We start from the raw sequence: 23,601 nt of genomic DNA, 5'->3' as shown, positions 1-23,601 counted from the left end.
ATACAGAACAATTCAGATACATTATGTTATTATGGATGTCATAATTACTCCATTTTTTTGTCAGATGTTTATTTTCTAATTGTTTATTTTAAGTTTTGGGCTTTTTCCTTTTTCTCTTCAGGATGTGCTGAACAACCTGGGTTCATCAGAGCTGGATGAAGATGACCTTATGTTAGACTTGGACCTTTCTGATGATCAGCGACATCGACATGGTAATTTAAATTTTTTTAGCTTTACAAGGTCTGCGTCTCTACCAGTGTTGGAAATGAAAATGAACTTTTGTTCACCTGCCACTGTGGTCCGTGGATTCCAAAATCTACAAGCCACTCAGTGAATTACTATTGTTTTTTTTTTCTTTTTGTTTTTTTGGCCAGTGAGTGAAGCAAATCTAGCAGCTACTTGTATACTTTACCAGCATTTGGCTGGTGGTTTGTGCTAATTTCTAGCCTTGGTCTCTACACAGAAGCCTGCTCACTTTTTCACACTTATCTATCTCAAGCAAACATCTATCTACATATTTATGCATTGGTATGGACTTTGCAAGTAAATTCAGAATTCAACACTATCCAGTGTGGGGTCAAATACAAGGTCTGTTAGTTCTTATTTTTAGGTAAATTTCTCCCAAATCATTGCATAGCTTTTCTTCTGGAAGGAAGCCTCTTGGAAAGAAACCATTCAAATCAGGAGAAAATCTGTCACATACAAACTCTTTCCTTTTTATCTATCGCCCCCTCTATTCAAGTGGACATCTGCTCATATTTCCTAATTGTCGTTGATTCTTTTTCCTTTCTCGCTTTTCCTTGCTTCAGCACCTCTTTGCCCCCCCCCCCCCTTTTTTTCTTTTTCCTCATTAAAGCCACCTCTACTCCATCACCCTAAAAACATGAAACCAGTACTCTCCTTGGTTCTTTTCACATGTGCCACAACTTTGATGTAGCTGCCTCATTTGCAGCAATTTATCTCCTTTGTTGTTTTGGCATTTCAGTCAAAATCCTTCTGACATGCCTCATGGTTGAAAAGTGACTGTCAGAGGAGAACCATTGCTTGTGCTCTGTCACAGTGCAGCATGTAGTGCTAAACACAGTAACCCAGGCTTTCCACATGAGGGAAAGTATTATATTTAATGAGCATGGTGGGTGGCTGTAACTACAGCCCAAGTGAATGTGTTAAGATGGACTTAATAGAGTCTTTTGTAACACATTCTTGTGTAAATTCTTAATATAGGAAGCGATTTGTTATTTTTTTGTTGTGAGAAGATGTTGTGAAGTGAAATGATTGATTGCATATGCAAGCACAGTTCCTATTTAATCATCCCTCACAGGAACATTGTGGTAATTTGGCAAAATTGCAAATACTGTCAGCATTGATTATGTTTCAGATTGCAAATATTTGCTTCGTATTAACAAACATCAAACTGCAAAGACACAAAATGCACACATTAATTTGGACAGCTGGTGTATGATACTTGAATATAATTTTCATAATCAACTGAAACTAAACATGAGCTTGAAATGTGATCCCCCTCCACATCTCGGCTTCACTCAGATACAAAGACTAAATCTTTGACTATAAATGTAGAGACAGGATACATCAGTGTGCATTTACTCTCAGCTTGGCTCTCATCATGTGTATGAGCACATTCTGCTTTGACTGTTATCTAACAGATCTGAGGGTGCACTATATATAAATGTGAGGTTAAATTCATCTATCTCAAAGTCCCAGATGGACTCGCAGAATATTACAGTTGCAGTCAAATAAAGTAAAATGCTCAGCAGCACTGTGGAGTAAAGATTACAACAGGAGCTTCAGCCCTAATAAACTGAATTTCCCGTGCTTATGGGGGTTTGGAGAGTTTTGGGAGGGAGGGTGGGTTTTTAACTGAGCACTCACACACCCACACACAGAGATTTAAAACACCTCTAAAGGCACAGGCTGGTGCAGAGCAAAAAGGAGGCACCGGCATTAATACACACACGCGTGCATGCTTAGTTATTAGACCTAATGGTTTGCAGAGTGTAGCATGAAATTAAAGGTTTGATGAATTGTTCTCATAAAGTCAAGGGACTAAGACTTTGTGCTGGCGATGGGAGAGTGAGGTTCTACCACACACTCAAATTAAAGGGACTAATATAAGTACTCACGCACACCTGCACACACTTATTCGGGCAGTATACATTAAAAAGACAGACCAGATATAAGTACACGTATATACAGAGATATATACAGACAGATGTGCATGACAGGACACACCACCATCCTGCACTCTCATTGGCGCTCTTTATTTTACCTCTCTCAGGTGGCTTGTTGAAGCCTTTATTAAAAAGCAAGCCTTTTCACAGCAATTTATAGCCAACAGTGTTCAGCTGCAGGGCTCTGTGTTTCTAATCCAACTATGACTCGTGCCCTGTGGAATCAGACGGGGACAGAAAGAGAAAGACAGCAGGACCTTTACAAAGACATGAGGAAATGCCAAGGCCATGGCTTCATCGCAAGTTTTTGCTCCAGACTCTTCCACACTGCTCTGTCAAATGTGCAAGTGAAAGCAGACATATCATTTTTTAAAATCATCTGATAGTATTCATAACTCAAACCTATCACTACTGAATTTTAATAAGCTACTTTGTGACGTGACTGATGTTTTAAGAGCTCTAATTTAATTTGGGAGGACGTGTATGTAGAGTTGTTGATGAATGAAATATGTTGAGGTCAGGCGAGGTATTTTGAAACATTTAAAGGCCAGGTATGCAGGAATTGTTAGTTATCATTTTTAAACATGCTTGCAATGAAAAGTGAAAGTGAAATCCAACCTCAGATTTACTCTAATTTTGGAATGAGCTTTGTCCACTTGGCGTTTCAACGCTGTGTCCTCAATGTTTGCGGCTTCCTCTTGGATGCGTGCTGCTTATGGTCTGGCACCTGGTTGCTACCTTCTTAACAGACCAGGCCTCACCTGTGTGCCGTTTCCAGAAACATCCCGAGCACACAAAAAGAAGAAGAAAATGAAGATAAAATGAAGATGTGGGGGAAGGGTCTGTGTAGATAAATATACAGCTACAAACTTCTAGTGGGTCACAAGTGATGATTTAGAGGGATTACTGTTGTATGAGTCTGTGCATTTTTTTTTAAGAAAATCCTGCATATTACCCCTTTAAAAAAGAATTTCTCAGCTGGAAAGATGGTCTTTTTTGAAAATAAACTTGGCCTTCTTTGCAGTAGAAATAAACAAATACTTTTTAAATTGGTGCTAGAGGCATTCACTTTGGCTCAAGAGTTAGAAAATCTACAACTACCAGAATGCATTGCACCAACCTAGACCAATAAATGCTCCAGCTGTTGGGTTATTTAATGCAAGCTTGTTTGTTTTAAAACAAGAAACAATATGGGTGCTTATCAGTCACAAACTATCTCAAATTACACTTAAATAGTTAGCTAAAATATGTTTAAGAAAACATTTGAGGCAAGAAATAATGCAGTAACAGAATCTTGGTCCATATTTTATCAGCACTGCTTGGTTTTACCATTTGATCTCAGTATTTTCAGCCTCTGTTTTTACAATACATCAAACCATATAGAACCCACATCCTGTTCACACATTCTCATATTACAACCAAACAGTGCAATAAAATATGTGTCTGGGGACTCTTTAGGTTAGAAATAGGCAATACAGGAACAGAATCTTTGTTGATATTTGATCAGCACTGCCTCGTTTTAAAGTTTCATCTGAGATCTGGGTCCTTCCATACACTAAGATTGAGGGAAGTTTATTATACTTAATTTACATTTACTGTTCACATTGTTTTGATATAAAGCCAGTTGAAAATCTGTAAGTAAAGTATCGCAAATAGGTGTCAGCTACGATTAAAGAATCAAAAATTAATGTGATAAAATCATGTGTTTGTGTGTGTGCACAGTGTCCAGAGAAGACTCAAGCCAGTCCCTGGCCTCCTGTCTCAACCTGCTACCCTCCCCCATGGACCCATCAGGTGATCGCATCCCAGGGAAGGAAAACACTCAGAGGTAAATATATTAATTATTATTAATAAACTGTGTTGTGTGCTCTCCCTATAAAGCAATTGGGAGAATGTGCAAAAGTGCTGTCAGTGTAAAAATGTGTAAATTTTGAGTAGATATGTTTTGTGCTCTAACAAAGCAAATGAAGACAAATATTTAAAAAACGATGTGTGTATATGTGTGTGCCATTTGTGTATATGTGGGCTTGACACAGATGCACAACCATGAAAAGAAAAGACAGAAGAAAAATGATCTGGTGCTGGCTGGCCAGGATCAGGCCTTAATCAAATACAAGTGGAGCATATGGGTGGCTCAAGGACCTGTTTTGATGCCCACTTGTCCACAGGAGCATTTATCCTCTGTACAGTCCATTTTCTTTACATTAAAGCTACAGTAGTGCTTTTTATCACATGCCCCACAGTTAACTGCCACTTGAGAGACAAAGAGAGAGGAAAGGGGTTATTGTCTATTCTTGGAATTGCTGATCTTGAATGTTCCCTGTAAATGCGTCACATATTTTATGTCTTTCCCTCCCTTGGAGATGAGTCGGGACTCTAGCACAGAAAGACGCAGGGTAAATAAATAAATAATTTCTCCTCGAATGAATATGCAAGCTGTCTTTCTGTTCTCCTCTTTCACCCAGTAGCCATCAGCTGAAAGAGAACACTTAGAGTTTCTGTTTGTACGTGTGTGTACCGCTGCCAAGGACGGTTCCATATCTGATTTGACTTGGCCACTTGTTTCTTCTCTGAGCTCAAGAGTCAGAATAGGTCTCAAAGTGAAATGTATGCATGCCCACGCCTCTGCAAAAAGATGCATACACACATGCACACAAACAAAGCAGCTCTGTGGAAAGGGCTTATTTGGTTTTATGGAGGTAGTGTGTAATAGAAAGATTGTATCACCAGTGGTATTGTCTGGTGATGAGTCTAACAACAGCCAGTAGATCTTTATACTTTCAGTTCTCCTCTCTCTACTCCCTAATAATATGTATTTTATTTCTGCTCCCACACATAGAGTAAATGTATCTGCCTATCCATGTTTCCCCTAAATAATTTGGCTATGAGCGTCTTTGTTTGCAGATACAGTGCAGGGCAACTTTTGCGAGTTGTTTTGAAGTAGAGGTTGAAGGATTTATACTACACCATTGAGACATTGTGCTTAGCCTTGGCTTCTTTTTTTTCTGAGGACATTTTTATCACGCTTTTAACACTCTTTGAATGTTGCGCTGAATAGAGAGACATTTTCTCTGTCTAGACACTGTCAGTGAATCATGCAAGTTGGGAGTCAACCTTTTCAACCCATCCAAGGTTTTTGTCAGACAGTTCATTGGTTGTTTCATTTCTACTTAAGTCCCACTTGTCTTTGAAAGTTCTGGAGGAGCATTCATGTCCAGACACACACAAAAGTATTTGCATTATCCCGCTCTGTGTACAAGGTCAAGTCTAAAATGTCATTCATCTGACGCCAGTTTTTTTCTGTTTGATTGAGTTTTCCTTGACTGCAGCATCATGGTTCAGACTACAAATGCCATAATGTGAGGAGATGGGTCCATCCCTTTCCATACAATCAGAGACAGTGTATCACAATAGTACTGTATCCCTTAAGCTGTGCGAGAGGATGAATGAATGAATAAATGGTTTTTTGCTGTGTAGCTTCAAATGCTCTAACCGCATTTTGCAGCACTGCTCTGAGATGACCATTCAGTTTTAAACAAAACTGAGCCTCAGTACTGGCAATGCAGTCAGCTCTGTGGAGCTGTACTTGGCACAGTGGTACTTTTAGCTAATGCGAATGATAGCGAACTAACATGCTCGCAATGACAATGCTGATATGCTGATATGTTGCAAATATTATGTTTATGGTATGATATTAAATAGGGCTGTCCGCTGAAAGTAGAAGATCTGAATTATTAGTTTGAGACCCCGTAGTCGACTAAGATTCTTCAAATTGAGCAGTCTTTAATAAGCTGAAGTGTGAGCGCTCCTTGCTTTCATGCTGCTCTCCGGTACAGGAAGCTGCAGACCCAGACCCAGGATGAGTCTGAGTGAATGGGAGCAAGCTGTCTGAATAAAGAGAAGCTTTGCCCTGCCAAGCTCCAATAATGCTATCCTCTGTCTTGTGCTTAAAAGAGGTGAATTTACACCTTACATCAACTTAATGCAATACAGTCTCTGACTTTTTTTTATATCTGGTATTGTAAAATGTTGCATATTTCTGATCTGTCATTAGCATGGAAAGCATTCATTAGTTCAAAGGGCTAAGTCGACCCTGAATGTCCCACCAAACTCTCAAACACTATATGAAATAAAAGGGTAAAAAAAAAGTCAAACATTAGTATTGAACAACTAAATCCAATTTCAGTGACACAATTCTGTGTCTTACCATATTCGCATCTCAGTTTCATGTGTTAGCATGCTAACATTTGCTAATTAGCAATTAGAGAAATTGACATTTCCATCCCCAGAGCTAAGCTGCTTGTGTGGCAAAAAAGGCATGCAGCAAATTCACATTTAAATCGTGTTGTGCCTAAGTGATGACCTAATTAGCTCCTCTTTATATGCCACCTTTATAACAAACCCCCAATCTGCACTTAAGTCTTAAACCTTTTGCTCCAGAATGACTCAAGCCTCTGAAACCGTAGACATATCCCAGAATTTAAAAGTGAGTGTGCAACTGACAGTGAGGCAGTGATATGATATAGAGAGCTTTGGGAGAAGTGTGTGTGTGCAGTTAACTTCTCCACAGCAAGGGAGCAGTTTTTTGTAGCTGAAGTGCAGAGCAGCGAGTAACCTCAGAAAACATCTTGAAAAAACAACTCGATTGAAAGAGCGGATACACTTCAATTACATATCACACCTTTGAGGCTTATAGACTTTGAGACTCTTCTTTCTTTTGATTTTGAAGTGAATTTTGAAACATTTTTTTATTTAAATAACCATGAAAGCAGGAATCCACGTCAGTAAAACATGTTCTGGAAACATTGGAGCAGGTTACATAATGGAGTTTCTTACCCTGATTGACACAAGGCTGCTGGCATGTGTAAATTTCCCACTAGTTCAGCATCTGCAGCAGAAGTGTGTAAAGTCTGTGAGTGAAGATGCTGAGATTGGAGAGGGGAAAGAGAGCAAAACGTGTTTGCCCAGGGCTTGCTCTTTCTCTCTCAGTCTCTCTCGCTCTTTGTCTCAGGTTCCACATTCCCTCAAGGGGACATTGATTTGCTTGAGGCAAAGCAAGCTCCCATCTTCACACACAAAAAAACACACACAGGCACGCATACACACACACACACACACACACACACACACACACACACACACACACACACACACACACACACACACACACACACACACACACACACACCTGTCAGTCAGTCAGCTTGTCCAGAGAGGGTATCAGCTGCAGGATACTGCTGGCTGTCTTACAGGCTGCACAGAACATCTGCTGTATACACACACACACACACGCATGCACGCGCGCGCGCGCACACACACACACACACACACACACACACACACACACACACAAACACAGACACTTAAAGTCATGCACACACACTTTCTTTTTGATGTATGGCAGTTGGATAATTTTGATGGCAAGCATTTAGTTCTCTGTATTTCCGACTATTTAAACACTGAAACCTCAAAAAGAAACACCTTGTGCTAATATTAGTTTCTTTTCGTTGTGGGTGCATACAGTAGGTGTGAAGAGGGGGAGAGACGGAAAAAGAGTGGGAAATGGAAGAAGAGTTGGATAGAAAAGAGAGACTGTCCTATAGTCACAAGAATTTGGGGCAAAATCCTAGAAAGTCACTGTTTCTCATCACCTAACACATGCTGCACAGTAGCTTATAAACAGGGATTGGTCAACAGAGACTTTACTTTACAGTTCACCCCTTCAGGGAATTCTGCTGATTTCTGCAGCTTTTTTTAAATTTTAAATTGAAATGTTTGTTGCAGTGTTTTCAGTTGTTTTGTTGGAATTGAATTGCGAGGGCAAGTGAAAATTGCAAAAATAGTTTGAAGAGAGAGTAGAGTTGTATTTTTTGTTGTGAAATGTTTTTGTCGCACGTCTGCATCTTAACAACCAGGAACAAGGAAGTGAATTTGGTGACAGATGGGGGATTGCTACAACTCATAAAACTCATGCGAAAACAAGATGATTGATCAAATTTGCAAAAAAGTTGCCGTTGATTGAAACTGAAATGTCATGCAGAATTTACAGGGATTCGCTGAATTTTTCTTTAATTATTGCAATCAGAATATAGCAACATCTTGGAAGGGCTGTACAATAGTTTTTTAATCATATAATCTAAAGAGTGAGAATGAAGGAAAAGTAGTGTTAGATTCAGTGATGCAACTTTACATACAGGTGTTTTTAGGGCTGCAATGAACAATTGAGCATCACTGATCATCAATTAATCTGCTGATTGTTTCCAAAATTAAGCATTAAACTCTTTTGTCAATAAAATATGTGAAATGGTGAGAAATGCCTGTCATATTTTCCAGAGGGACATCTTGTAATTCTCAAATTTTGTCAGACAAACAGTCCAAAATCCAAAAATATTCAGTTTTCTGTCATAGAAGGTCAAGAAATGCCGAAGATCCTCACATTTGAAATATTATAACTGGTTAATGTTTTACAATTTATCCTTTAAAAATGACTCAAATGGGGCGCCTGGTTGCTCAGTGGATAGAGCGGCCCCCCCAGGTATAGAGGCTGTGTCCTCCTTTCATGCTTCAGCTGTCCTATGGAATGAAGATACAAAGCCCAAAAAAGTAATCTTTAAAAGAAAAAGACTTAAATGATTATTTGTAGATATACATAGTTACAGATACATTTTCTGTCAATTGGCTAATTGATTAATTGACTGATTGTTGCAGCTCTAGATATTTCCAGTTCAGTGCCTTTACAGTAGCCTTATATTAAAAGACAGTTCCTATAAGTTTTAGAATAAATCAGATATGTTGGGTGGATTTATTTTAGCAGAGAGCAGTTCATTGTTGATCTCCAGTGAACATTAACACAGCCACTTCATTTGCTGTTCCCTCACGCTTGCATGTCATACTAAAATGCTCAAAACACCAAATTTATGCAGTCATACAGGGCTACATATTGACAGAATGTAGATGGGCCAAAAATACTTTTTTGGCATCAGTTCATGTGTTTTGTTATATAAAGCCCTCCTCAGTGCACTTCTGCCAGTTGCAGCACTTACTCTAGAGAATATTGCCCATCTTCACTGCATGACAATAATGAGTGTGCCTCAGTGCTTTTGTGCGGTGGAGGAGGTGGGCAGAGGGCGCATAGAAAGATGAATACTGAACATTTGTTTGTGTGATATATCTTAATGCCTTGTGTTAAGACATCGACTCCTCCCTCTTCTCTCCTATAGAAAAACACACAGAGGAAATTAAATTTTGACAGTTGCGGTATAGCTTGCTAGTTGCTATGGTAACAGCAGTCTGCCTGTTGAGTGTTCCCCTTCCCTTTTTCTTTTCTTTCCCCTTTTCTCTTTTCATTGCCCTTTATTACTGTGCAGAAGACAGGTAATCTTAGGAGAGGACATGCAAACACTTAGAGGTGTCCTTGTCTGTCAATAGGCAGGGGACACTCATGTAAATGTCTTAATTTCCATAGCTCCATGATCTGAGGATTAATCTTTAGCTGTATGATTCACAAGCTCTTCAATCGCATAATAATACTTATTAGAAAAATGCCAACATTTGTGGACAGGTCCCAATTCTACCCATTGACAACTTAGTTAAAGAGGATTTCAGAGTTAATATTTTGTTTCTTCTGTTTATAGACCCAGAATGCATTGGTCTATCAGGCTATAGAGATTCTTATTTAACAGATTGTACAAATTATTATGCTTGGGCCATACTGCCTGTGTGAGCAGCACATGTGCATCACAGAATCTCATGGTTCTGTTTTCGCCACCCATGTTAACAGGTAAGCAGCGCTGCTCTGGCACAGCACGGCTGCTGCTCTGCTGCAGAACATCTATGGTACATAGAACCCATGTTAAAATGCCCAACTTTGCAACAGAAATAAATATGTTTCCAGCCTGGTACAAAAACTGGCTTTGTTCTCTACAGCCAATTTCAACACTCAACAACAGTACGGGAGTGAATTTTTTCATAACTCACCCAGCCCAAAGTCACACATATTTAAGGGCCCACATATTTAAATTGGGGCTTTATGCAGATAGTTTCCTTGGCTTCCAGTCAGAGCCACTCCTCACTCCTGCACGGCCCCCACCTCGGTTACGCTGACCGAAATGCCAAACTTGCACTGCTCACGCAGGCAGTGTGGTCCATACATTAGTCTTTATCTATTTTGTCATAGCTTCATATCCTTTTCTATTACACAAGGGGAATATGATGGTATTTGTGTAATAATAATTAAAAAAATAAAAAAAAAACTACACATGAAAGCATAGCTGCTGGTGATAGAAGTCATTGTAGAGTATACGAGACTGTCTATAGGATCAAGGATTGGGTGAGGTGTTAACACAAAAAAATTGACTTCTGTATCCTGGTATACCGCATTGTCTTGATATTGCCAAAGCCTAATGAGTATATTACCAAAAAGTATGTCATAAGCTATAAAGGGTTACTTCTACTTTCACTTTGTAGTTTGGGGTTTAATGTGTTTTTCCTGTGTGCTTATTTTGTGTGTTTTAGACTGCAAATGAAAAGGAGCAATTGCAACAGAATCAGCGGGGTTTTGTAAATTAAGCACATCATAGACGGCAATAGAGAGGAAGAGTGTAAGACAGATAGTATACTCACACTTGTCATACTTGAGTCAGTTTGGTAGTTAGACAACGCTGAGCAGCAAAGAAAAGTGTAGAGAAAGTGTCCTGTGATTTGAAAGGATGCCATCCTCTCACATTCGGGTAGATGTGGTGCATAGTGATAAACTTTCCCACAGAGACATGTAATCCGTGATTATATAGAAATCACTCACATACACACATAAACAGAGGGAAGAAATTTGTTTAATGTTAATGTGATTCATAAAGTATATCAGCCAAGTTGTTGTCTAATCCCACCTGACTTAATATAGTCAGCAAAAATAACACACACATCTCCTCCTACAGCACGTCATACAAACATTCACTCACATGCACATTTATAAAAATAGACAAGCATAAAGAATCCAGCTGAGCCTTGGAGTGGAGCTGGGGACAGATAAAATGCACTGCAGCATGATTTTCAGACACACACAGCATACAGAGGGAGTGCGAGGGAACACGGAGTAGATTTTCCTCCATCTCTGTTCAATTTTCTGGAATATAATGACGCAGAATTTATTAATCCAACAAGTGGTGACAAAACTCTTATCTGGTATTGTGCTCTTTGGACAGTTGGTTATTTTTTTATGTTCCTTATACAATCCTTTGAGATAGATAGTTTTATTTTTCTCACAGTCACTTCCCACAGATCGCTTGTATTAGCTAAGCATTGCACTCTTCACAAGCCTCAGGGGAGCTATGGCTATTATTCTCTGACATTTTTGATTTTCAGACCAGCCTAATAGACCAAACAGGTTCAAAACCCTGTAGTCTGTAGTCTGCTCTGCGTCTGTTTTCATGCACAGTCCATTGCTGTTGTTTAGCCTCTAATTTTCATCACTCAATTGGGTTTATTAAATGTTCAACACGAGAAGACTAATTAGTGTTGGCTTCTGCTTTTTTTTCCCACTTGCTTTGAGTGGGAACTTGTTCTGATTTGTATCGCAGAGAGAAAACATCAGATTGGCAATGAATAAGTCATTCCTTTGCTTTCCATTAGTTAGTGGTCTGTTCCTGAAATGAAAGGAATCACTGAAGTGGTATTCACTGTTTCTGTCACCAGTTTGTTAGACATGACATACATGTTTGTTTTCCTGAACTTTAGTGTCATTTTGCAGCATATGGTGGTTTTCTGAATAACAAAGAAAGGGGTGCACTTTTATTTTTGGCTCGTTGTGCATTGTTTGCCTCTTGTCTCCTTTTTTGGACTACAACATAGAGTATGTTGATCTTGAACATACTGTTGATACAGCATGCTGAGATAAGAGCATGGTTCCAATGAAATGTACAGCAAAACATTCATGATTGCATTCTGCTGTGATACAATGTTTCCCACCCTGTTTGTTGCTCTCTCAAACACATTCCTACCACTGTTCAAAACAAAAAAAACATTCTTAGCAAATACTGAATATTTCCCATGAGAATTTGTTGCTGATATAACTGCCCGTAATGTTAGAGCTGAAGCTCTGGAAGAGAAAGCCTCTGTAATAATCATCACAAAACATTGGTGTTTTGAGTCAAAGCAAAACCTTCTAATGATATAAGTTTTTGGCTGAGTAAGTGACAAGTTTAAAGGGATAGTTCAACTTTTGAGGATGTATGCTTTTATGCTTTCTTTAGATGATAGGATCAATATCAGTCTCATATCTGTGCACCAAGTGGAGCGATGTTTATTCAAGCCTAGGATAAAGACTGAAAGCAGGGGGCAAGAGCAAGTCTGGCTCAGAACAGAGAGCTAGAAACAATAATTTGTGGTTATGGGGGAGTTCTTTACTGTAACTATTTCTTGGCAAACAATAGCTGGATGCAGTGACTGTGCACAGCATCCTGAAGTCTTATTGTCACATTGATGTTTCAAGTTTGGTGCTACTGTGTCTGTTCAGAGTTACGGTTGGGCACGGTACACATTTGAACCTATATCGGCTCCCATACCTGGAATTAGATACTGGTATCCAAGGGTACTTGAAAAATCTGCAGGGGTGACATAGTCACTAACTAAACTAAAATGAAATATAAAAGAAATTAGACCAGATACCAAAGCTATTGCCACATATGGGCACTGCAGCAGGAGTTTTTGCTCCCTGACAGCATGGCTGCGGAGCTCTGTAAAAAGCTTCCCAGCTTTGGCGCACAGTTGTGTCCTGTCTGAAGTTGAACCAGGCGGCTTTGTGGAGCTCTGTTGCTGGTCTTTGAGCTCCTAGCTGGCTTCAAGGCTTTGGGGCTCTTTGCTGCAGTTCAACCTCTTCTCTAAACCTGTTTAGGTTTAGATGCACTTTCAGGTACTGACGTGTGGCACTAATGGATTTAAAGCCTCTGGGAGCCCAGATCACCAAAAAGCTTTCTTAGAATGTAATTTATGATTTCACATGCACAATAAAAAGCATAAAAAATGATCAGACATTAGCCATAATCCAAGTTTTCAGTTTCCTGAAGCTGGGTTGATTTAGTTGTGTTTTTTTCCGATCCATATCACGTAATATGGATGAAGCCAATCAAAAATTCAAAGTCAGGTGTCAGTTGATACTAATTAAACATGCCTCAATGTTCCTTTCAATAGGATTTGTTTGGAAACACTCTGGCACAAACTGGACCGTTTGTACTGTATATCCCCAGAGCTGTTGAAATTTACCGTTCTGTTATCCAGAGCACTGCGCTCTGGGAGTGTCAGAGCGCACTCTGGGCACTCTGGGGAGAAGGAGCAGCAACACCAAACGGATTGAATGTGTGAAGAACTTAACCATTTGTTAATTCATGTAGAAATAAAACGCTCTTGTGGCTGGAACAGATAGGGCTGTACCACGCTGGTCCTGCTTTGGTCCTTGGCTGTCGGGGAGACGAAAGACAGTTGACAAACGTGGCATCGAAGTTTCAATTAAATTGTGATCTGCCACACCCACACAGTCTGGAGAAATGCTATCCTCAAAATGAGCTGTTTTGAGCTAAGTTGTTTTAATAGTTGGGGACATTTATTTTAACTCAGAGTTGTAGATACTTAATAAGACACTCAATTTGATATAATATAGGCATTCTTAACATTTTCTTACTGATATCATGCCACGTTTCCAGAGGCCTTAAACTGGATCTATATTTAATAGTACTGACATAATTCAGTGGGTACCGTTAAAGGTACAGAGTTTGGTACCCAACCCCATGGGGACTAAACTAAAACCTGTGCTCACTGAGCATTTCTAGCAAACCCATGCTATTGCTGCAGATGACACAGAAGTGCCAGGTGGATGTATAAACTTGTCAAGAGGCAGAGCATTATAGCATGTAAAACTTTTTAATTTTTTTTATTTTGCTGTTAATGGGCGCTAAAAGAGACAGAATCTTTTAATCAGAGGTGTTGGTGGGCATCTTCTTGATATCAACAAAGCCAGGCAATCCAGTTTCCCATCACTGTTAAATTCCCTTCATACAGATGGACCCATTTGTTAAATTTTGTAGACTGTACATTACATACTGTAAAGTACATTTAGTACTCAATCAAAGCAAGTCATTATAGCCTTCTATACACATAACACATAACTAGGTAACTCAGAGTTTCCTATTTTGATAAACATTTCATTCGCGTCTTCATATCCTGCTCTCCAATTTTCTTTTAGACAGATATACTGGATGTTTCAGTATTGCCATGGAAACAGCTTTTAAAGAATAGCAGACGAGGAGCATACATGCCTTTCTTGGATTAGAGAAGCTTATTTCTGGTACCTTGGCACATTTCCATTTTATTTATTGAGAATCAGAGTTTATGCAGGTGATTGTGAACAGGAAATTATATTTGTGTGCACCAACACCAAAACATGACTAACAGGTCTTAATAAGGGAATATTTAGTAACATTTATTCAAAATGGCTGTCAACGAAAATATGAAGTTTAACATTTGACACAGAGCTGACCCTGATACAGAGTCTGTCACAATAAAGGCGTGCATACAGGATCACTGTCATTTTAATCATGTGTACTGTTATGACTCAGTACTGATACCTTTGTTCAACTGTGCTATTATTTTATCAAGGCAGTGACAATAATGCCACAACAAAATAACAAATCAGAATTATGACTCATCTTTAACAATATATTTGGCTCTGTGAAAGGAAATTAGGCAGCCTGACAATGACCAGAGGAAACAAGATGAAGAGGGAGGGACACCATTTTAGTTTATTTTGATCTTGTTGGTGTTGTTACAGACCATCATCATAAAAAAATTAGCTACATGCTGTGTTTGTACACTTACCAAATACATATCTTAGACTCGGAATTTGCAGTACAGGTCTGCCCCTGTGTTTTCTCCTCAAAGTTTACAACAGAAAACCTACATTTTAAATGTATATTTACTGGTTTTAATCACCTGGTCCGTTTGTTTTGGAGAGGAGGATACCTCTTTAGATAATTTGGCTCCTGGTAAAAACCTCCCGAACAATAAACCCTGATGTAATCCTATCTGGGAGTTCACGCTTGGCACGTCGGATGAGTTTCAGTTGTTTGCAATCTGCAATTCTCACAGCTAGAGGTCACTAAATCCTACACACTGCTCCTTCAAGCTAAAAAATATGTTACCTGATGCATACACTATATACATTTTAATGGTGTTACTGTTATATTTATTTTGCAAGTCTTTGACACTTCTAGCTTCTCGTAGCTGCAGGGTCAGATGAGGCACATAGAGGCTGAGGTGTCTTGAATAAACAAAATCACAACACATTATCAGGTAATTGAAATTCTGATCCTTTATCATCATGGTATTAGAATAAATAGTGTGAAATTCTCATGTCCTTAATGAATAGAACAGATGAACATTTAATGTGCCCTCCAAATAAAAATTCCCTTTGGATGGGGAATTTGCATTTTTTAACATGGATTTGTTGATTTGAGTTTATGAAAAAATAAAATAAAACTGCCTCAGTCAACCAGTGGTTGCTTTTGAGATCTATTGTCACCTTTAGCAATAATGCTGTTTTAGTCAGTTCTCATTACCAAGATTTCAAACAGACAGAGTTACTTTTGAATAAATGGAACCAGCGTCATTAAATAACAATGGAAGAAATGCTGTGGTGGTTGTATAACACTATAAACTCAACAGTGTAACACATTTAGATTTCCTGGGGCAGTCACTCTTAATAGTGGACTTTATGAACTCATAGACATTTTTTTTAATACTAAAAAGTAAGAAAGCTCTACTTAAGTGGAATATGACTTGAAGGCTTCAATATTGGATAACATTTTGGGCAATGTGGCTTGGCGATTTTCTCTGAAATAGGAAAATGTAATGTGACACATGGGACCAATATTAAATAGATCTCTCCAAGCAACAAGAAGTTTTGATAGTAATTAGTGCAAGTATGTTCTGAGAACTCCCTAAGGTTGCTCCCCCACAAAAAGCTGGTATAGTGTTTTTTAGCCCACCTTTTTATGGTTTACCGTCATGATAATCACAGATGCCAAAGCAGTGGATGAGTGGACAGCCTCAGAAAGTCGTAGGTAAAAATAGAGTGAGAAGCAGGAGTAAACTAAAGGTTAAGGAAAAATAGGATGACAGCACAGACTTCTTACAAAACAAGTGCAGACTCAGAGTGCAGAGTGTAGAGTGCAAACTGAAGCGGAGAGGACAATTAGGTTAATCAGTAAGTTACCCCTGCCATATTAAATTTGTTTTATATTCTCTCCCTTTCTGTGTCTGAAGACTTGAATTCACCATTAGACTCACTGCCTGGAGCTTGGCTTGTGCTCACTCTTTAGTCACAGATGCACTTTATGTCGGAGATGAGTTTAATGGCAGCATTAAACATCCGTAGCCTCAGGTGCTGAATGCAGATGAGCACACTGTGTCTGTCAGATGGAAAGAAGGAGTGACAAATGAGGGCGATCATTCTCCAATAGCTGCTGTATGCTGTTATACTTCACTTGTGCATGCATATAAGTGCACGCATGACACACAGATGTCTGTGCTACTCACACGCACACATACTGCATTGTCCCCATAAATGTGTTCCTTGTTGTCAGTAAAAAATTAATGAGGGAAAAGTTGGCATATGAGACTGACTGCCTCTCTCGCTGCTTCTCAGTGTTAAAGTGTCTTTTACTGTTATTATTCTGGAGACAATGCAGTCTTCATATGGCTGATTGACAAGGGTACAGCCCACCCCTCTTCACTGCTGCTAAACATAATGCACTTCAATCACACATAATTTATTTGACTAGCAGTCATTATTTGTCACTTCAAACGTTAACTGAACATTATGTAAAGCGTGCATATAGGAATGTGTGTCCCTTCATTGTTGGCTTTATGTGTGTGCGTGCGTGCATTGTTTATTGCTTATGTGGATGATTGTGCAGGTATGTGCTGGGAGCCATGGCCTAGTAATAAAGCACTGTTTGAGTGGTAAAATAATGAAAGTCATAAAAAGGTAGATAATTGGCTTTTTCAGGTTGGTGAAATGGATCACTTCTAACGCTGCTATTGAGAAACGGCTTCTGAGAGGAGAGGGAGGGGGGAGGCAGAGGGAGGGTGAGGAAGGTTTTAAGGGAGAGGAAGACAAAAGAGGAGAAATTACATATTGAAGGAAGAGGAGAAAACAGGAAAAGGAGGTGAGCAAGAGAAAAATGAAAATGCGATGAGACAGAAGTAGAAATGACAAAAGATAAAATGTATTGTGACGGCAAAAAGAGCTAAAGAAAAATATCAGTACAATGGAAAGGAGGGAAGCATTTTTCACACTCCTCCCCTGTTTACTTTTTCCTACTTTGTGTAATTACTCGGGAAAGACTGTGACAGTAAACTTGCATGAAACATTAGTTTGATAATTTATTCACTTTTATTACTGTGACTCTGTTCACTCTGCTCACTGCTTTATATGGAGACTGCAAAAACACGTGCTTAAGGGAAATTTCATCACAAAAAATATATGCTTTTTCTCTTACCCGTAATGCTATTTATCAATCTCGTTTGTTTTGGTGTGAGTTGCTGAGTGTTGGAGATTTTAGCCTTCTCTTAGATATAGTAGAACTAGATGACACTCGGCTTGTGGAGCCCAAAGCGTCAAAAAAATACATTTGGAAAATTTAACAGCAATGTCTCTTTCCAGAAATCATGACCTGGTTACTCAAGATAATTCACAGACCTTGTTGTGAGCAGTTTCATGCATGAACTATTTTCATTCTGCTGAACTACATGCGCCAAACAAATCACTACGCAGAAGCTAGCTCACCTAGCACGACTTAGCTCGCCAAGGAGGACGCCTTAACTTTTACATCTTGCGCTGTCATGAGCCTTTCGTCCAAGAGTAAATGCATACTTCCCTCTGCGCAGTGATACAGTTGGCATGTGCAGTTCAGTGGAAAGAAAATAAAACATGTTTTTCAGGATTTTTAACTGTTAAAGATGCTGTCTGTATCTCTTGTTAGAAGATGTACTTATTCTTCCTGACTTCTGGATTTCGTGATAAGGTTTGGTTTTTCTCAATTAGTATTCTACAAACGTAATTCTAATCTTTAACTCATCAGTGGTTTTTGTGCTTTATTTTATGTGTGTTTGAGTTCTTACAATTTTCCATAACAAGATTGTGAAGAGAAACAATTCTTTGAACATTTTTAATTGCACTTTAATCCATGTATTCAGTTGTAATTATGCTTCACACTGACATGGTCGCACAGTGCCAGTGTTGGCCACTAGTTGGTGTAATACTACATATTTATAAATTCAAATTAGGACTTTGCCCATTTGTAGTTTTCTAACTGACTCCTATCACAAAGCCCTGTTCCCTGTACTCAGATACATAATACCTGTTCAGAGGTGCTGTGTGTGTGTGTGTGTGTGTGTGTGTGTGTGTGTGTGTGTGTGTGTGTGAGAGAGAGTGAGAGAGAGTAGTAAAAAAAGAGAAATAGAGTGAGCGTGTCGGGCTATCGGCTCATGACAGTGAAAAGACAGATGACCCTGAGTAGAGGAACGGTCTCCCTGCCTGTATAACATCTATCATCACTGAACAGACTTGTCTTCAACTGTGTCGTGCACTTCCTGGTATGTGTGTGTGTGTGTGTCTGGTGAGTACTCATCCACGTATGTGTGAGGTAATTACCTGCAGATGAGACCTGTGCTTAGCTGGAAAATGACTTTGTCTTCTCTGAACCTATGGTCAAAAACATGCACCTGACATGCTTTCACATATACACATAGATACACACACATACACACACTTGCATATACCTCAGACACTGGCGGTTTTTTGTTTCTTCCACACCCACTCAAACTTGGGCCTCGTTTACTGCTCAATTAATTAAGCTGAAATTCTTGAGGGGAGATTTAGATCCAGAAGTTCAAACCACAGAAACCATAAACGTATGTATAGGAAATAGCCCATTGCTAGTTCAGGTCACTTCTAAAAAATACGTTGCAGATATACTGCCAATATTTTTCCGTTTTTATTCCTTCAGTATTTGCATGTGATAATAAAATCTTGATTGAGGTATGACTTTTTTAGGGCCTTTGTGTTCATGTCTAAATATTTAAAAACCTACTTCTGGTACAGAATGAGACATGAAACTTGATCTGTCTTGTCAGACTTAAGGATTTTGCATGCCTGTAAAGGATGAGTGATACCAGATTTTCAAATTTGATATGACACTGATACACATCATTTCTTAATGAGTGTGGGATTTTTTTAAAATGATGGTAATATTTAAGAAAAAAAATTACACTTAAAGGCATATCACATGATACATACCAGCTATTAATAACAAATGCCGTATAAATGCAAATATGAGTACAACATTTGTGCTAATAAATATAAAAGTAGTCTAGAATTTTAAAAATATAAATTTATAACTATTTTAAAAGGGTTACTGCTGTGTGGCACTTTATTGTCACAAATAATGAGTTTTGCTATGTTTTTGTCTACAGGTGAAAAGTAGCACCACACCATTCTATTTTCCCTTTCTGCCATCTCTCATGTTTGTTTTTTGTTGGGTGGTGATGAGGTGTGTGTATGTGTGTGTGTGTCTGTAAGGAGTGGGTGGTAGAGCGAAAGACAGAGAGGATGACTGCGAGTGCAGAGGGGCAAAGGAGAGTTAAAGTTTAGTGGTGAAGAGATCAAGTGTGTGTACAGTAGAGTTTATAGTTAGTGCACTAATAAATGCTGCAGCTCAACAAGACCAGCAAAAGTTTTTTCCGTGTCTTGTTTTGGGGCCGTCAGTACTGACTCTGGCCCTGGAGCAAACAAAGTGTCTCCCTTGTGCTATTTGAATATGGTTTGGAAACAGGATAGGCTATCAGCTGTTTTGCTGCAAACATTATATTTGTGCTGCAGACATTTGAAAGAGATACAACCACCCATGTCTTTTATTTATATGTATTTACTATCAATATTTTTTTTAAGGGAATAAATACGAAATTAATAGCTTGTAAGTATCAAAGTTTTGATCGGGTGGTAGCGATCCACCCATCCCTAGTGCCCATCCATCATCCTAAACTTCACAACATAGCTTTGCCAGGCAATACATAAACTACTTCTGCAACCATGTTGAATATTGCCAGGACATACAATAAAATGACATTGCATTCTAGCTGTAGGTGGACATAGAGGCAAAATAAAGAAATTACTAAATGCAGTTTGTACTGCTAAAGACAGCATGATAAATTAGAATCAGAAATACTTTATTGATTCCTGGGGGAAATTGTGGTTTGTTAAATTTGCTCTGATGCCCAGCATATAGAACTATAAAGTAGGAATAAGTACCAGCACAAAGTATGTGATAATATAAAATAGAAATACAGTAATAAAAAAATTTAAAGCTGCAAGCAGCGATGAATGGGCCCTTGCACCTCCCTGGCGGCACTCCGGCTGATGTGGTCGTTTATTTCTGTGAAAGTCAGATAGTGCATGCAGAGAGTTTGGACCCTGGAGTGACATAATTTACATGTTGCACCACTATCAGTGGCCACTAGGTGGTGCTGGACACGCACATTCCATTCATTCATAATTGGCTTAAAAGGCTTACTTCCTGTTGCTATATATATATATATATATCTGTGCAAATAGACAGTAATTACAAATTTATGGGAGAACTTGTCATTCAAACAAACAAAGAAAAATGAGTGGCTTTAAAATGAATTTGTGTTACGCGTTATTAACGCATAAACTTTTGAAGAAATCAAGCCCATTTGTTTTAACCTTAAACTGGTACTTTTACTTCTTAGCTACCATAATGTCATACAATTGTATTTATACTGTACCGCTGCTGTTGGACAATCAGCTGTTTGATCCGCGATAATGAAACACCGTGGAAGCACAATATGACTCGGTTGTCTCAGCAGTATTCTACAGTCAAAATCGTTCACTGCATTATATTATTGTTCAACACTTCTGCTGTCACAGTAATTTTGGCGTTAGATTTTCCTCGGTGTCCTGAGAGCGTGAGACAGAGCCCAAAAGCGTGAGACTCACGCCAGATGCATGAGAGTTGGCAACCATGGTAGGGAAAAAGGATTAACTGAATTTTTAAATAACCAAAATAACTGACATGGGCAGGATTACGTCAGTTAGAGGTTCTGAATGTCGGTTTCGATTGATTTTCGTTGAATTGCCCAGCCCTTGTATAGAGATTATTGCATCTTTTAAAAAACACAATAACCTAGTACTGAGAGTGAATCAGACATTACTGTAAAGATGAGATTTAGTGGTTTTCCCATGTTAAAATAAGAATTCCCTACAGTAAAACACATTTACAGCCCGACCAGAAACATTACACCTCTTGTCACCTGCACCAGTAAATACCTTGCATAAAGGCGCCTCTTTTATTATAGTTTCAGGAAGGTGAGTGTTGTTTGAACCCCTCTCCCACTCATTTTGCCGTCGCTCTGTGGATTTGATGTGCACCACAGAGGTAAAAGAAGAATCCAAACCCTGGTGAAAGCTAGCAAAAGGGCAGGAGTGTCAGACTCAGAGAAACACACAGACATATAACAAAAACAAAACTAAAAACAACTTTGAGTGCAGAAAAAAAAACTTTTTTGTGTCACTGCACTGCGCCACTTGACACAAGCTGTCAGAGAGAAGAGTGCATGATTGATCGTATGTCATTTATTTACACTCAATTCATCCAGCTGAGATAGCAGGGTTGAGCAACAGAGAAATAAAGGGAGAAGGTTCGCTCTAACCTGAGATGCTAGGCAGGAACAAAAGCTGCATCGAATACAGTTTAAAGTGGGAAAAAAGCACCAGACAGAGCTCACCTGTCCTCAGAAGACAGCAGGCTTCATCGAGTCAAGTCAGTTTTATTTTTTATTTTGATGATGACGTTTGTCTGAGGAGCTAAGCAGAATCCCCAGGGGGACACCTCAGGGTTTGAAACTGCACCAGTTGAGTGTAGTGGTTGTCAGAGTGATAAGGGGGGCGGGGTGGGGTGGGGATGAAGGGGCAAGGAGGGGAGCTGTAGAGACAGAAGACAAGGGTTGGGCGAAGGGCAGGTGAACAAAGAAAAGTAAGAAAGACAAGAGCTTGGACAGAGCGGTTGAGGATGGATGATTGATGAATAGAGAGTCAAAAAAAGACAGAGAGATGGCGAAGAGAAGAAAGAGGGGTTGTCTGAAGAACAAGTGAAGAAGAAAGTATCAGGGCAAATGAGGGAGCAATTCAGTCCGACCTTTTCAGAAAGAATTCTTTGGAGTTGCTCATGTTGATCGATATTTTAGTGATATGGTCTTGTTTTGCTCAGAGAACATTTTTCCCGGAGAATTTGCTGTCCAACTTAATGCTTGCCGCCACTGTTTACGTGATTTTTCTGGGAGAATGGGACTAAAGGCATCTAATTTCCCCTCACCTACCCTCTAAATGGCTATCAGTCAAAGTGAACACGGTCTCTTGATGATAAAGAGCTCGTTACTGCGTCTATGCTTGCCTCTCTCTGCTGCCATCCCTCCCCTCTCCTCCTTTTCTTGATATGCAGACTGTGAGCTCACTGGTTGTCTTTGTGGTTTTTAGACAGGAGATTGGTATTTCTTGGCTCACCTTTTGAAAATGTCATAAAGAAGGTGAGCTAAACAGTCCCCTTCTTGATGCATTCCTGTCAAAATGCTATCACAACTATGCTGAGAAATGCGGGACTGTAGTTTATTCAGATGTGTTTGATTAATCTGTTGGTTCATTTTAGTTGTTTTTGCCAGTTACTTTATGTCAGCGTTCTTACCTGAAATGGGGAAACTGTTGACAATCATGCCTTAAGCACACAATACTTTTTACATTGCGTTTACAGCATTATTCTTTCACTACAGTAAAGTTAACTCCAATAGCTGTGTTTTTTTGTTACCTGCTTGTTTACTCCTTCTATAATAGTTTATGTCATGGTACTGTGCACCCAGTAAGATAACTTGTATAAAGGCTTCACATTCAATTCAGTAATAATCTGACAAAGCTAAAAGCCAACATTTTATTTTTGTGCAGTTGTGAGGAAGAATCATGATCTATCATTATTATTAGTTTACTCTCTCAAAACACATCAGCCTTGAAGCTAAACATTCAAAAAGCTCTTGTTACATTTGACATTTGGAAAATCTCTTTGGACCAAGTCAGGGTCGTCTTCACATTTTTATTGATAGAAAATCCGACAGTGTTTGCTTTTTAATAGTTGTCAATAAAAGAAGGCAGATTTTACCCTCCAAAGGTTCAGGTTTCAGCATTTACACAACTCAGTGTTGAGGTTATTTTTGCTTAACATTGATAACTTTCATACAAATAACTTTCTTATTAATCTTGAAACTGTCCCTTATCCATATAGTGTTACATCTCTGAGAA

General features: G+C 39.0%; 1 protein-coding gene across 1 annotated transcript in view; it reads left to right on the top strand.

The window, feature by feature from the left end:
• ccser1 (coiled-coil serine-rich protein 1) overlaps window positions 1-23,601 on the top strand; it is a 157,665-nt gene that overhangs the window by 24,313 nt on the left and 109,751 nt on the right. Inside the window, exons 5-6 of the mRNA XM_042488761.2 lie at window positions 122-212; window positions 3,912-4,017. Coding sequence (XP_042344695.2) covers window positions 122-212; window positions 3,912-4,017 — 197 coding nt within the window. The remainder of the gene's footprint in view (window positions 1-121; window positions 213-3,911; window positions 4,018-23,601) is intronic.

Source organism: Plectropomus leopardus, chromosome 4 (assembly GCF_026936395.1).
Source record: "Plectropomus leopardus strain MGB_pleo_1.0 chromosome 4, ASM2693639v1, whole genome shotgun sequence".
NCBI lineage: Eukaryota > Metazoa > Chordata > Actinopteri > Perciformes > Serranidae > Plectropomus > Plectropomus leopardus.
This window is presented reverse-complemented; position numbering and strand designations above follow the sequence as displayed.